At 63.0% G+C, this 13,408-nt stretch overlaps 1 protein-coding gene across 3 annotated transcripts in view; it reads right to left on the bottom strand.

Moving 5' to 3' along the window:
• Positions 1 to 13,408, bottom strand: part of CCDC57 (coiled-coil domain containing 57) — a 61,277-nt gene that overhangs the window by 22,385 nt on the left and 25,484 nt on the right. For 2 of the 3 annotated variants that reach the window (XM_058675614.1, XM_058675616.1), the window contains exons 9-15: positions 12,731 to 12,893; positions 12,357 to 12,491; positions 6,134 to 6,338; positions 5,799 to 5,915; positions 5,554 to 5,657; positions 3,605 to 3,805; positions 588 to 795 (exon numbers count right to left, since the gene is read on the bottom strand). In XM_058675614.1, the coding sequence (XP_058531597.1) occupies positions 588 to 795; positions 3,605 to 3,805; positions 5,554 to 5,657; positions 5,799 to 5,915; positions 6,134 to 6,338; positions 12,357 to 12,491; positions 12,731 to 12,893 (1,133 nt within the window). The remainder of the gene's footprint in view (positions 1 to 587; positions 796 to 3,604; positions 3,806 to 5,553; positions 5,658 to 5,798; positions 5,916 to 6,133; positions 6,339 to 12,356; positions 12,492 to 12,730; positions 12,894 to 13,408) is intronic. The other variant, XM_058675617.1, reaches the window with a different exon arrangement.

The following is a 13,408-nucleotide window of genomic DNA, read 5'->3' as shown; positions in this document are numbered from 1 at the left end:
GCAGAGGGCACACGGCGCTGGGCAGCACGGGGGGCAGAGGGTACACGGCACTGGGCAGCACAGGGCAGAGGACACAGCGCTGGGCAGCACAGGGGGCAGAGGGTACACGGCACTGGGCAGCACAGGGCAGAGGACACACGGCGCTGGGCAGCACAGGGGGCAGAGGGTACACGGCACTGGGCAGCACAGGGGGCAGAGGGTACACGGCACTGGGCAGCACAGGGCAGAGGACACAGCGCTGGGCAGCACAGGGGGCAGAGGGCACACGGCACTGGGCAGCACGGGGGGCAGAGGGTACACGGTGCTGGGTGGCATGGGGGCAGAGGGCACACGGTGCTGGGCAGCACAGGGGGCAGAGGGTACACAGTGCTGGGTGGCATGGGGGCAGAGGGTACATGGTGCTGGGTGGCATGGGGGCAGAGGGCACACGGTGCTGGGCAGCACAGGGGGCAGAGGACACAGCACTGGGCAGCATGGGGGGCAGAGGGCACACGGTGCTGGGTGGCACAGAGGGCACACGGTGCTGGGCAGCTCCCTCTGCACTCTGGCTGTGATGGCTCCCTGCCCAGCCGAGCCGCGGCACCCACCTTTGGGGTACCCCAGCTCAGCACGGAGCCTGTTCCCCATCTCAATGAGCTGTTCCTTCTCCAGCCGGAGCCTGAGGATTTTTTGGGCTGCTTCCTTCAGCTTCTTCTGCAGTCGGTGCACTGACAAGGCCTGTGGGGTCTGCGGCCCTGGCTGGGCACACGGGAACGGCCCCTGCGCGTCTGCCCCCACCGCTGCAGCTGGGGGGCCCTGTAAGCAAATAGCCTCATGAGACCGGCACCCGCAAGCCCCTGGGGGGAGGAGGAGGGGAGGGGTGAGGTGGGAGAGCGGTGGGGGGTGGAGTGGGGACTGCCAGGGGAAGCAGTTACCTGGTCACCAGGCCTCCCAGAGTGGCCCCTGACGTGTGCAGGCCTGAGGGGCCCCACAGACACAGCGGGCAGGGAGGCCCTAGGGTGCACTGTGGATAGCAAAGGGCTGCAGATGCACAGCCTGCCCGTGTGGCCATGTTATGCTGTCTGTTATGAAGACAGGCCTTGACCCCAGGGGCTGCGTGGCGCTGGGGGCTCTAGCCTGTGGGCGTATCCGTGCCCCGCCGGCCTGTGCTTTCTGCCCCGCCCTGGGCACACCTTCCCCTTTCTCCTGTTGCTGGCAGGTGCAGGGACCCAGTCCTCCCTCCCCACCTGCCCCTGGACATCCCTCAGCCACCTTGCCATTGCTGGTGCTCCCCACTACCCAGTAGAGGCCAATGTTGGATCAGAACCCTGGGGAGCCTGGGCCATCCTTGCCCAGGTCAGCCAGAAGAACAGGGCCCAGGAGGGGGCAGGCCAGGCCCTGGCACACTGAGCAGACACTCCCCACTGACGCCCACGTGCAGCCACAGCCTGAGCTCCGAGTCCCCGGAACAGGCTGGCACAGCCTGTCCTGCTGCAACTTCCTGGTGCCCCTTCCTGCTGGCAGGTGCCTGTGTCCTCCGGGCAGAACTGTTCCCAGCAGTCTGGGAGCCGTGCCCTAGGCAGGAGCCGCAGGCATCGTGGGACCAGGACGGCCCAGTGCTAGCACAGCTCCCTGACCTCTTGGACCCAGAAGGGCCTGTGAGCCTGGAGGCCTCGCCACAGGCCCAGGTGACCCGAGTCCTGGCTCTGCTTCCTGGCCTGGAAATAGCTCTCTGCCTCCTGCTATAAAGTCCTGAGGGACAGCCAGAGCAGGGCTCTGTGTCCCCCAGGGGCTGGCCCAGGCTGGGGAGAGTCTCGTGCAAGCGGACCCTCACCCAGACACAGCCCTGCCAGGCCACCCAGCCTCTGTGCTCTTGTGTCCCTGAGACCGGGCAGGCATGGGCATCTGAGGGTGGGCCGACAGGCGGCTGAGCTCTCTCTGCCTGTCCACAGGGGTCACCATGTGGCACAGGTTAAACCACTGCAACGCGGGCAGCCCACAAGAGCACCGGTTCTAGTCCCGGCTGCGCTGTCTCCTAATGTGCCTGGGGACACAGTGGACGACAGCCCCAGGGGCCACTGTTGGCCGCGGGGAGAGCCCGGAGCTTGGAGGGCTCTGCCCAAAGCCAGAAGCCCCAACCTGAGGCGCTCTCACTGCCCAGTCAGCCCTGCCTCCTTGCCCCTGCCCTGGGCACCCTGGGGACGTGTCTCCGTGGATGTGGGCCAGATGAGGTCAGCAGAGCCTGGCTGGCCAACGGCCTCATGTCTGCAGGCTGTGAGGGGAAAGGCCACTCAGGCGGCCCTGGTCAGGGGCAGAGCAAACCCACCCAGGCCAGCCAGGGGTGGCTCCAGAGCCACCCAGCGGCTAACACTGCCCCCCAGTGTCCCCAGGGGGAAGCACAGAGTTCTAAGTTTTGGGGACCAAGCACAGCCAGCCAAGGGACTTCCTGCCCTTTTCACAGGCCTGGAAGCCCCAGGGGGAGGTCTGTGCCCTGCTCCCCTGGGCAGTGCGTGTGGACAGCCGGCTGCTGCGGCCTGGGGGCCCAGCCTCTTCACACACAGCTCCTCAACTGCTGGAGAGAGCTGGGGGCTGCCAGGCCCTGACCCCGTGGGCTACTCTCCACAGCTGCAGGCAGCATGTGGGTGGCACAGCTCTCCTCCTGGGGATCTAAGCTGCCTCCCCAGTCCCCCCAGAACAGCCTTGGCCTGTCTGTGCTCAGCAGCGACACACACCTGAGGCCAGGCAGCCGGGGCTGCGCGTGGCTCTGCTGGGCCTGAGGGCTCTCCAGGCTCAGAGGGAAGGTCAGCAGAGCTCACAGCAGGTCAGCTGCACACGGAGGGAGCCCAGGGAACCTCTGAGAGCAGCTGGAAGCTGACCCTACAGAACTGAGTGCTCCAGAGGTGCTGCCCACGACCAGCATTGGACCTCTGGATGCCACAGGCAGTGGCCCTGGGCAGGCTGAGCCTGGAGGCGGACACCCTCTCAGCAAGATATGGGAGACACGGGGCTGCACCTGCACCAATGAGTCAGTAGGAGGGGCCAGGGCCTTCACTGCCCGTGTGCTCAGCACGGGCACCCAGGGTGCAGCGGGTATTACTCACAGCCATGTGGCAGGGCTAACAATCCCACACAGGGACACCCCACACATGGGAAACCTCACACAGGGCATCCCATGCACAGGACACCCCACAAGGGACACCCTACACAGGGACACCCCACATGAGACACCCCACACATGGGACACCCACAGAGACACCCCCACACAGGGACACCCCACACATGGCAGACCCCACACAGGGACACTCCACACATGACACACCCCACACGACACCACACAGGACACCCTACATAGGGACACCTCACACAATACACCCCACACACGACACACCCCACACACGGGCCACCCCACATAGGACACCCTACACACGACACACCCCACACATGGCAGACCCCACAGGGACACCCACACACAGCACACCCCACACGGGACACCCACACACAGCACACCCCACAAGGGACACCACACACAGGACACCCACACACAGCACATCCCACACATGGCAGACCCCACAGGGACACCCACACACGGCACACCCCACACGGGACACCCCACAGGGACACCCACCTGGCTGCTGAAGGCCCCAGGGCTGCAGGGGCAGTGCGGCTTCCTGCCTGCAGGCTGCTCTCCTTCCTGCTGGGCCGCCCCAAGGTGCTTTCCCAGCTCGGCCACCTGCTTCCGCAGCTCCAGGACCTCCAGGTGCACCTGCTCCACCTCCTGCGGGAGCTCTCGCTGGAGGGCGTCCATCTTCAGGGATTCCGGCAGCACCTGGGGGCCAGGGAAAGCTGGCTCCACAGCATGAGGGGCGGAAGCTGCTCCCCAGTGCCATGGTCACCTCCATGGCCACTGCTCCTGCCCTGCGAGGGGCCGGGACCAGCCCTAGGCACATGTGAGGGCCGGCCCGGAGGGGCCTTCAGTCCCCACCAGCCCAGGCCCTTGCAAGGAAAGGGAGGCAAGCAAGAGGGTGCCAGGGCAGACAAGAGGCGGAGCAGGCCAGAGAGCACAGACAGACCAGAAGCAACACCAGCCCCAGACCAGCGTGGGCAGGCAGGGGCCGGGACCAGCCCCGGGAGAGCGGGCGGCCAGGACTAGCCTTGGGCAAGGGGCTGGCACCAATCCCACACCAGCCCCTGTCAGGCGAGGGGCCAGGACCAGCCTTGGGCGAGTGAGGAGCCTGGACTAGCCTTGGGTGAGGGGCCGGGACCAGACCTGGGTGGGCGAGAGGCAGGGATCAGTCTTGGGCAAGGGGCTGGCACCAGCCCCAAACTAGCCCCGGACAGGCGAGGGGCCAGGACCAGACCCAGGTGGGCGAGGGGCCGGGACCAGCCCTGGGTGGGTAAGGGACTGGGACCAGCCCCGGGTAAGGGGCTGAGCTGCCCTGCCCAATACCTGTACCAGCCGCTCTGTTTCCTTCCAGCTCCCTGCTAATGTACTGGAGGTGGCAGTGACGATGGCCCAGACACTAGGGCCCCTGCACCCATGTGGGAGACCCGGAGGAAACCCCTAGCTCCTGGCTTTGGCCCAGGCACGCCTATTGCAATCATTTGGAAGTAGAACAGTTGGGACTTGAACTGGCACCCGTGTGAGGCGCTGTCAGCCACCTACACACCACAGCACGCAGGGGCCCAGTTCCTGCAGCTCTGTCCACTGCACAGGCAGCATCCTGAGGGATGTTGAGCCTGACAGAGGACCCACTCCACAGGGAGGTGGGGTGCAAAGATATGTGGGAACCCCTTCCTCATGTATAAGGACCCCAGCTGGACTGCAAACACTGTCATGGCAGCCAGACACAGCGATCTTATTTTAAGGTTTATCTATTTATTTGAAAAGAAGTGTTGCAGGAGACAGAAGACTTTCACCTTCCCGCTCCCTCTCCAATCAGTCTAAAAAGCCAGGGCTGAGCCCGGGGCCTAGACTGCATCCAGGCCTGCCACGTGGGTGCAGGGCAGGTACCTGTGCCACCCTCCGCTGCTTTCCCAGGCACACGCGCAGGGGACTGAGAGGGAAGCCGAACAGCTGAGACCAGAGCTGGTGCCTACAAGGGAAGCTGGCGTCATGGGCAGTGGTCTAACCCACTGCCCCACCATACCAGTGCAGCGCTCCATGTCTGACCCAGCTCCCTGCTGAAGCGTCTGGAACTCCAGCCGAAAGAAGGCGTCCCAGAGCTGGGGCCCTGCAGCTGCAGGGAGGCCTGGATGGAGTGCTGGCTCCTGGCCACGTGGGAGTGAACCAGAAGGAGCACCTCCCTTTCTCTGCGTTTCTGCCTTTCAAATAAAAAGGCTTCCAAGCCGACCACCAGGAAGTAGAGAAGGTGAGAAGACATAGAAGGTAGACCTGCTCCAGGACTTGCATCCAGAGTGCAAGCGGCAGGGACGAGGCCCGGCTGTGCCATGGATGAGGCCCGGCTGTCCCAGGGACGAGGCCCGGCTGTGCCATGGACAAGGCCATGGGTGAGCCCCTCCTGAGCAGGAAGCAGGTGGGCAGTGCGGTGAGGCCCCAGGGGCTGCGGAGCTCACCTTCCGTCTGAGCCGCGTCACCAGCATGTTCAAGAGACGCACGCGGTCCCCGAGCTTCCTGAGGGCCAGCCCAGTGCACTCCGGGCTGATGCGGACAGCGTCTCCTGCCAGGAGGGACGGTGTCAGTGACACGTCGCCATGAGAGGCACCTGCTGCGTTCCCGTGAGGTGTGCACACTGGCCTCTGTAGGAAGCCCCCCCGATAGTCCCCTTACCCACATGGCCAGCGACACCACAGGGACTCACCGGTGGCCTGGGCCTGGGGGTGCGGCTCGGGTGCAAGCACGCCTTCCAGCTGCTCCTCCAGGGCCGCAAACCTGTGCTTCAGGTGCTGCACTTCGGCCTCCAGGGCCAGGGCGTAGTCTGCATGAGCAACCAGAGGCACCTGATGCCGGGCACTGCCTGTGCCAGCCCACATGGTGGTCGGTCAGCTCCGGGCCCAGGTGCCCGCCCCCCAGCCTCTGTGAGCAGGGCTTGGGACGGGCTCTGCCCCACGGCAGCCCCCTCACCTTGGGAGGGGTGCAGTGACACCCCATGGCACCGAAGCCGCTCACCACCCACCTGCTCCCTCCCTCCCTCACCAGGAGTGCCAGTCTCCTCTGCCTTGGCACGGGGCTGCTCCGTCCTGGTGGCCTCTCCTCCAGGCGCCGGGGAAGGGGGAAGCTGCTGGCCCAGGGACTCCATCTCCCGCCTCATGTGTGCCACGGCGTGCCGCAGGCTCGCGTTCTGCTCCTGCAGCCTTCGGATCTCACTGGACAGGGAGCTGCCGCCAGCGCCCTCTCCACACTGCCATGGGAATGTGGGTGCTGCTGGCAGGCACAGCGCAGGAGCAGGAGCGGCTCTCACCTCGTGCCGTCTGCCCCTGGAAGCAGCAGTCTTTCCGCCCTCCCAGTTCAGAACTGGGCATCAGTGGATGAGTGGGGTGTGGCTTCAGCCCAGAGAGGGGGTAGCTCTGTGCCTTGGAGAGGGGAGGGAGCGCAGGGAACAGGCAGATGGCACCTCCTGGCCCCGGGGCCAGGACAGGGCTCAGAGCAGGCTGCCAGGGCAGAAGCGGGGTCAGAGCCGCACAGAGCCATGAGAGGCAGGGAGGAGAGGCCAGAGACAGTCCAGCACAGTGATGGCCAGGCCCCAGCACAGAGCATGCCAGGGACCAAGGAAACCCTTATCCTTTTCTCTAAGATTTACTCATTTACATGAAAGTCAGAATCAGAGAGAAGCCTGCTTTCCCTCGCTGCTTCTCTCCCTAGTCGCCCACAACGGCCAGGAGCTTCCGGGTCTCCCACGCGGTGCAGGGCCCAAGCACTCGGGCCGTCCTCCACTGCTTTCCCAGGCCACAGGCAGGGAACTGGATGGGAAGTGGAGCATCCAGGACTCGAACCAACACCGATATGGGATCCTGGCGCTGTGGAGGTCAACTTTACCCATTTCACTCACCCTAAAGGGAAAACCCTGGAAGTGGGCAGGGTCTCCAGCTGTAGACAATGCCCCAGGTTGCCTTATACCTAAGCAAGTGTCGCACTGCTTGGAGAGGAGCAGCTAATGGCTGCCTGGTTAATGCCAAACCAGTGTGCCAAATAGCTGCCTATTCTATTTTTTTTAATTTTTTTTCTCCCCACCCCAATTCTATTTTTTTAAAAATATTTATTTTTACTGAGAAGTCAGATATATAGAACGGAGGAGACACAGAGGAAGATATTCTGTCTGCTGATTCACTCCCCAATTGGCTGCAACAGCCGGAGCTGAGCTGATCCAAAGCCAGGAGCCTCCTCTGGGTCTCCCACGTGGGTGCAGGGTCCCAAGCCTTTGGGTCATTTTCAACTGCTTTCCCAGGCTATAGGCAGGGAGCTGGATGGGAAGTAGGGCTGCTGGGATTATAACTGGCGCCCATATGGGATTCTGGCACATGCAAGGCAAGGACTTTAGCCACTAGGCTACCGCGCCAGGTCCTCTATTTTTTTTAAGATGTTGGGGGGCAGACACTGGCACACTGGCAGACGGGATGTGGGAACCTGTGTACAAGTGTGCAGGGATCCAGGAAGGTGGACACAGCCCCCAGCCAGCACGCCACCCCGCCAGACTGGGCGCAGGATCTGCACGCTCGTAGACGAGGAGGCTCTGGGTGGCTCAGGATGTGCAGTGAGGAATGACTGCTGGGGACTTCTACCAGCGGCTGCTGCACTCGCTGAGACTTAGCAGTGTGGACGAGGGAAACCGGATTCCCCTTCCGCATCAGACGTAGGAGACCTGAACTGGGCTGGTTGGCATTGGCTACTGCCCACCAGGGCACACAAAAGCTGGGGGGCCTAGCTGGCAGGGCTAGACCACAGTGCCCACCAGTGTTAGGACAGGGGACAGGCCACGACACTAACGAGCATATGAGAGACTCGGGTCTGAGGGCAGATTCTGTGGGGGTCATGTGGGTTCACCTTGCAGTCTGTAGGAGTGGGGGGTGGCGACGGGCTGAGCTAAGTATGACCATGAACTCATCGGTACTCATGGACACTGGGAACAGGCTGGGCTGGTCCAGGTGCTAAGCCGCAGGTGCACCCAAATATTGGGTGTGGGGTGGTCCAGGCTGCAATAGCCACCAGCTTACGCAAAGGCCGGGACACAGGGGACAGATTACGCAGGGTGAGGGCCTAGTGCCCACCAGCATGTGTGAGATCCGGGTCTGGGGTTAGGCCTGGTGGGGGAACTTGGGGAACTCCTCTGGTGGGCTCCTGCTGGTGAGCACATGAGGGCTGGCTGTTGGTTAGGTCAGGCAGGGGCGCTGCACTTGTCGGCAGTGGATGGGCAGGGCCTGGCCAAACCGCAGCACACTGGATGAGGTGTGGGCCAGGCTAGGCCATGCTATCACACTCACCAGCATGCATGAAAGCCAGGGATGGGGGCAGACTGGGCAAGGCTAGGCTGCAGCACCCACCAGTGAGAGCTGGGGCTGGGGGCTGGCCAGGCCAGGTTGCAGCTTCTGATGGCAAAGGCCAACCTGGGGGTGGGCAATGCTGGGCTGGGTCAGAGCAACCACTGGCACTCGCATGATCTGTGGCTGGGAGTGGACCTGGTAGGAGAATTAAGGGGACACCCCTGCTGGGCTGTAATTCTCACTGGTGAATGGGGTGGTGAACTGGGCTGGACATGGCTGTAGCATCCCTTGGCATGGGTGTGGGTGTGGACTGGATCTGGGGTGTACCGGACTGGGCTAGGCTCCAGCACCCACTGGTGCTCCCAAGAGCCAGTGTGTGGAGGATTGGCTGAACCACATGAAAGCTGGGTCTGGGGTTAAGCCAGGCAGGAATGGGCTGCAGCACCCACTGGTAAGAGCCAGAATAGGTGTGGGTACCTCCCAGTGAATGCCCAAACAGGAAGTGGGCCAATTCAGGCTGGGCCAAGCACTCACCAGTGTGTGTGTGTGAGAGCTGCTACTGGGAGGTGACCTGACAGAGGAGCTTGGGGAACTCCTCCTCAGGAGGCAGTCCCTGCAGGTGAGTACAAGAACCAAGGCTGGAGCAGCTCAGACCAGGCCAGGCCAGGTTACAGTACTCCCAGCATATGTGTGGGTCAAGTCTGGGGGCAGGCCAGGCTGAGCCAGTTCATAACACCCACTGGCAGATGTGAGAACCAGGATGGGGTGCAGGACAGGCTGGGTTGGAACTCAGCACCAGCCAGTTCACTTTATGGCTGGGACCAAGAGCTGGCTGGGCTGTGCTAGGCCATAGCACCCACCAGCATGAGCTAGGACTGGGGGCAGGTTGGGCAGGGCCTGGTTGCAGCCACTCTCAGTGGGCCATGCCCGACTGGGCTGCAGCACCCACCAGCATATATTACACTTCAGGGGTGAGCCCAGCAGGCAGGCAGCAGGGCCTCCTCTGCTGGGCCATTGCTCTTAGTAGTGAGCGTAACTGGAACCAGGGACAGACCAGGGTGGGCAGGGCTACAACATGCATTGACCTGCATGTGAGCTGGGTTAGGCGGACAGCCAGGCTGGGCTAAATGACCATATCCACTGGGGTACACATGAGCCAGTCAAGTGCAGGCTAGTTGGGCTTTGCCACAGCATCAGCTGGCAAGTGCTGGGACTGGGGCAAGTCCTGTCAAGCTAGTCTGCAGAACCACCTGGAGAGTAGGGAAATGGCAGGCATCTCTCTGATGGGCTGCGACTCCCACTGGTGAGCATAAGAACCAGGGCTGGGGGCGGGCCTGGCTGGACAGTCAGTGGCACCTGCCAGCATGAGTGTGGGCTGGACAGTGGGGTCAGTTGAGCTAAGCTAGGCTGCAGCAGCCATGGTGTGTACCAAAGCCGAGTGGGATGTAGGTGGGATGGACTGGACCAGTCTGCTGCACATACAGGCAAACACAGGAACCAGGGTTACGGGGGTTGCTCTGACAAGGCTGCAGTTCCTGCTGGTGTGCCTGAGGTCAGAGGCTGTGGCGGGCAAGGCTGGGCCAGGCTGCAGCATCCATTGGTTTGTGTATGAGATGGGGCCGGGGACAGAAATGACCAGGTAACTGCAACGACCAGTGTGTGTGTGCACTGATGTGGGTGACAGCCAGACTCCATAACTGGCTGGCACACACAGGAGTCAGGTTGGGGTCATCGCTGGCAAGGATTCTTTGGGGGATCCCCCCAACTGGACCACTGGACTCAGACCTACAACCACGGGGGAATCACAGGATCGGGGGTCTGACCATAGAGTGCCTGTGTCAGAGCTGGCCTCCTCAGTTGAAGCCTGTGCAGTGGACGGCACCCCCAGGTGCACATGGGGGACATGACAGCTCACTGGGTCCTGCAGAGGACGTCCAGTACCATGGCAGAGGACAGAGGGCAGAACACATTGGCCGACTCTAGGCTGAGCTTTGACAGCGAGCATCTGGGCCAGTGGAAATTCTAAGGTGGATTATGTCAGCCAGTGGACCTTGGAAGGATTTCCTCAACCTCAGACAACGAAATCAACAACAGCTCAGAACTACTAAAACCATTTGAGCAGCGTCCTCAGAGCATCCCACGTCGGGGGCCCTGGGATGACATCGAGTGGCCTTCCCCCACCCTCGGGGACTGATGCGGTTGGGACATGGGGTGCGGCTCCTCTGCTCCTCTCCTTCCTCCCCTAGACACACGAAGGAAAAAGCTTGAAAGCAATTGTCTCATCCTTTTTCCCACTCCTCAACCCTTCCCAATCCTGATCGGTGGCCCAAACAGGCATGTATCCTCAACCATGCAATCAACATCAAAAATTCAAATAAATGTCTTCAAAAAAACAGGAGTAGGAAGAGGACTCCCCGCTGTGCACAGAAACAGACCCACGGCCACGGGGAGGGGCCTGGTGTCACACACAGACCCACGGCCACGGGGAGGGGCCCTGCCGGCCTGGTGCCTACAGTGACAGTGACCGTGCAGCGTCCACCACCATCCCGCCTCAGGCCAGGACGGATGCCCCCTTCCGTGGGATTATTCCCTCTGGTTGAAAACACTAGGAACTAGTGGGCGCTGATGCCAGAAGTGGGATACCTGTGTAGGGACAGCCACCTTGGGCCGTGGAGCATGCCTCCTGCCTGCAGGGCCAGCACAGCCAGGGTCAGCCGGGCGCTTCCTGGTGAAGGAGGCGGGGGCTCTCCGTGTGACAGCACTCAGGGGCAGCATGCGCTGCCGGCAGGAGCGACCAGACGACTCATGCCACACTCAGTCAACCTGATCCTGCCTCTGGGGGACTTTGGCATGTAAACAGCATTATGAAGCCAAGGGGAACAGCCACATGAGGGCGGCCCGGCCAGAACCCCTCCTGCAGGCAGGCACAGCTGCTCACCTCATGGTGGACACTGCCCAGGCACTCCCTGGAACCTGGCTGCCACCTCACAGCCTCTAAGAGGTTGTGAGCAGGTACCCCCCTTTGGCCGCCTCCAAGACCAGCCCGCCGTGTCAGCTGCTCAGGGGCCCACCAGCAGCGGCCATGAGAGGGGACTGGGTCCAGGCACGTGCTATCGTGCAGCCGGCTGCTGCCACGGTCAGTCCTAAGGCAGGCAGTGAATGGCAACCCTTGGCTACCCGCGGTGTTAGCCGGGGGGGGGGCTGCAGGCCCCACAGCAGCCGAGGGGGCCTGTCCGTCAGGTCCCCCACAGGCAGAAGGGAGCAAGAGGAGGGCTGATGGGAATGCGGGCAGAGGTGGGTGTGGCCACCTGCGTCTGTAAAGCTACGCTCTGGCCCTGTGCATCTCACGTGTGACATGGCCCCTCAGAACCAGCACGTGCCAGGGTGACAGCCAGCGTGGCTCTGGGACCAGCGAGGCAGCAACAGCTGAACTCACGCTGGCGCCAAGCAAGATATACTGACCTGGACACTGGCAGTGCCCACAGCACAGGCACAGGCAGCACGCAGAATGGACGCCCACGGCTCCAGGCCGGCCCACTCCTGCTGCTGAACTCACACTACAGTGTTACGGGTTATGCTGCCACCTGCAGCGCCAGCATCCCATGTCTGGGCACCAGTTTGAGTCCCAGCTGCTTCACTTCCCACCCAGCTCCTGCTTACAGCCCTAAGCCTTCGACCCCTGGCTCCTGGCTGCAGCCTGGCCCAGCTTGGGCTATTGAGGCTATGTGGTGAACCAGCACGTGGAAGATCTCTCTCTGTCACTCTTCCTTTTAAATAAATCAATGAACTTAAATCAAAGATGCCACAAGAGTGACGACCAAGTCCCAGCTGGGGTCTGCCCTGAGCACTGTTTCCCACTGTTGCTGCCACAGGCGTTCCAAAGAGCTAGGAGGTGCGCACTGCGGGGCGGGGGGTGGAGGGGCGGGGAGCAGCAAGCTCACCTGTGGCCCCTCAGGCGGGAGGAGCCCGTGCACCCGCAGCGCCTGCAGCGCCTGGTCCCGCTCCAGGACCACAGCCTCCATCAGTCTCTCCTGCTCCCGCAGCGCCCGCTCTGTCTCCTGCAGCTTCGCAGCCACCTGGGGAACACGGTGCCCAGTTTGGTGTGGGCCCCACTGCAGTGCTGGCCTTCGTGCTGTGAGGGCCTGGGTGTGGTGGGATGGCCCTCAGGCTGCCAGGGGAAACAGGGCAGGCACCTGGCAGCTGTGGGCAGAGCCGGCCCACAGCGAGGGGATGGGGCTGGTGGGCAGCAGCTTCCCCTGCTGTGGCCAACAGGTGAGGGTGGCACCGCCCGCCGGGCGGCCGCACTGGCACCCACCTGGGCCCGCGATGCTGTCAGACCCTCGATCAGGGCCTCTGACCTCTGTATCTGCTCCCGCTCGGTGTCTTCGCAGCGGCGCTGCCAGTCCAGGCCCAGCTGCACCTGCTGGCGCGCCAGGCTCTGTTCCCTCTCCATGGCCAGGGACAGCTGCTGCTTGTACCTGGGGACAGGATCAGGTCGCTCAGCCTGGATGCCTCTCAGCAGACGTGGGAGTGCAGGGAGCCCAGGGTCAGCGGGGTCGGGGCCAGCAGGCCCTCATGGCCTGTAAGCAGAACAGAGCCAAAGCCCATAACAGCCTAGCAAAGAGGCAGTGAGATCACACAGAAACACGTGCTGTCTGCAACAGGATTCAACCAGAAACCTGTCGTCAGCTGGCATCTGGAAGCTCGGGGTGACAGGACACTGAGTGACCACAGCCTCACATGCACCACGGCCAGCAGAGAGCATTGGTTGTGTGGAGGGGAGCCCGGGAGTGTGGGGTGTGCCCTGGCCGCGTGGAGGGGAGCCCGGGAGTTTGGGGTGTGCCCTGGCCGCGTGGGAGGGAGCCCGGGAGTGTGGGGTGTGCCCTGGCTCTGTGGAGGGGAGCCCAGGAGTGTGGGGTGTGCCCTGGCCGCGTGGAGGGGAGCCCGGAAGTGTGGGGTGTGCCCTGGCCGCGTGGAGGGGAGCCCGGGAGTG

This window comes from Ochotona princeps, chromosome 17 (genome assembly GCF_030435755.1).
Source record: "Ochotona princeps isolate mOchPri1 chromosome 17, mOchPri1.hap1, whole genome shotgun sequence".
NCBI lineage: Eukaryota > Metazoa > Chordata > Mammalia > Lagomorpha > Ochotonidae > Ochotona > Ochotona princeps.
This window is presented reverse-complemented; position numbering and strand designations above follow the sequence as displayed.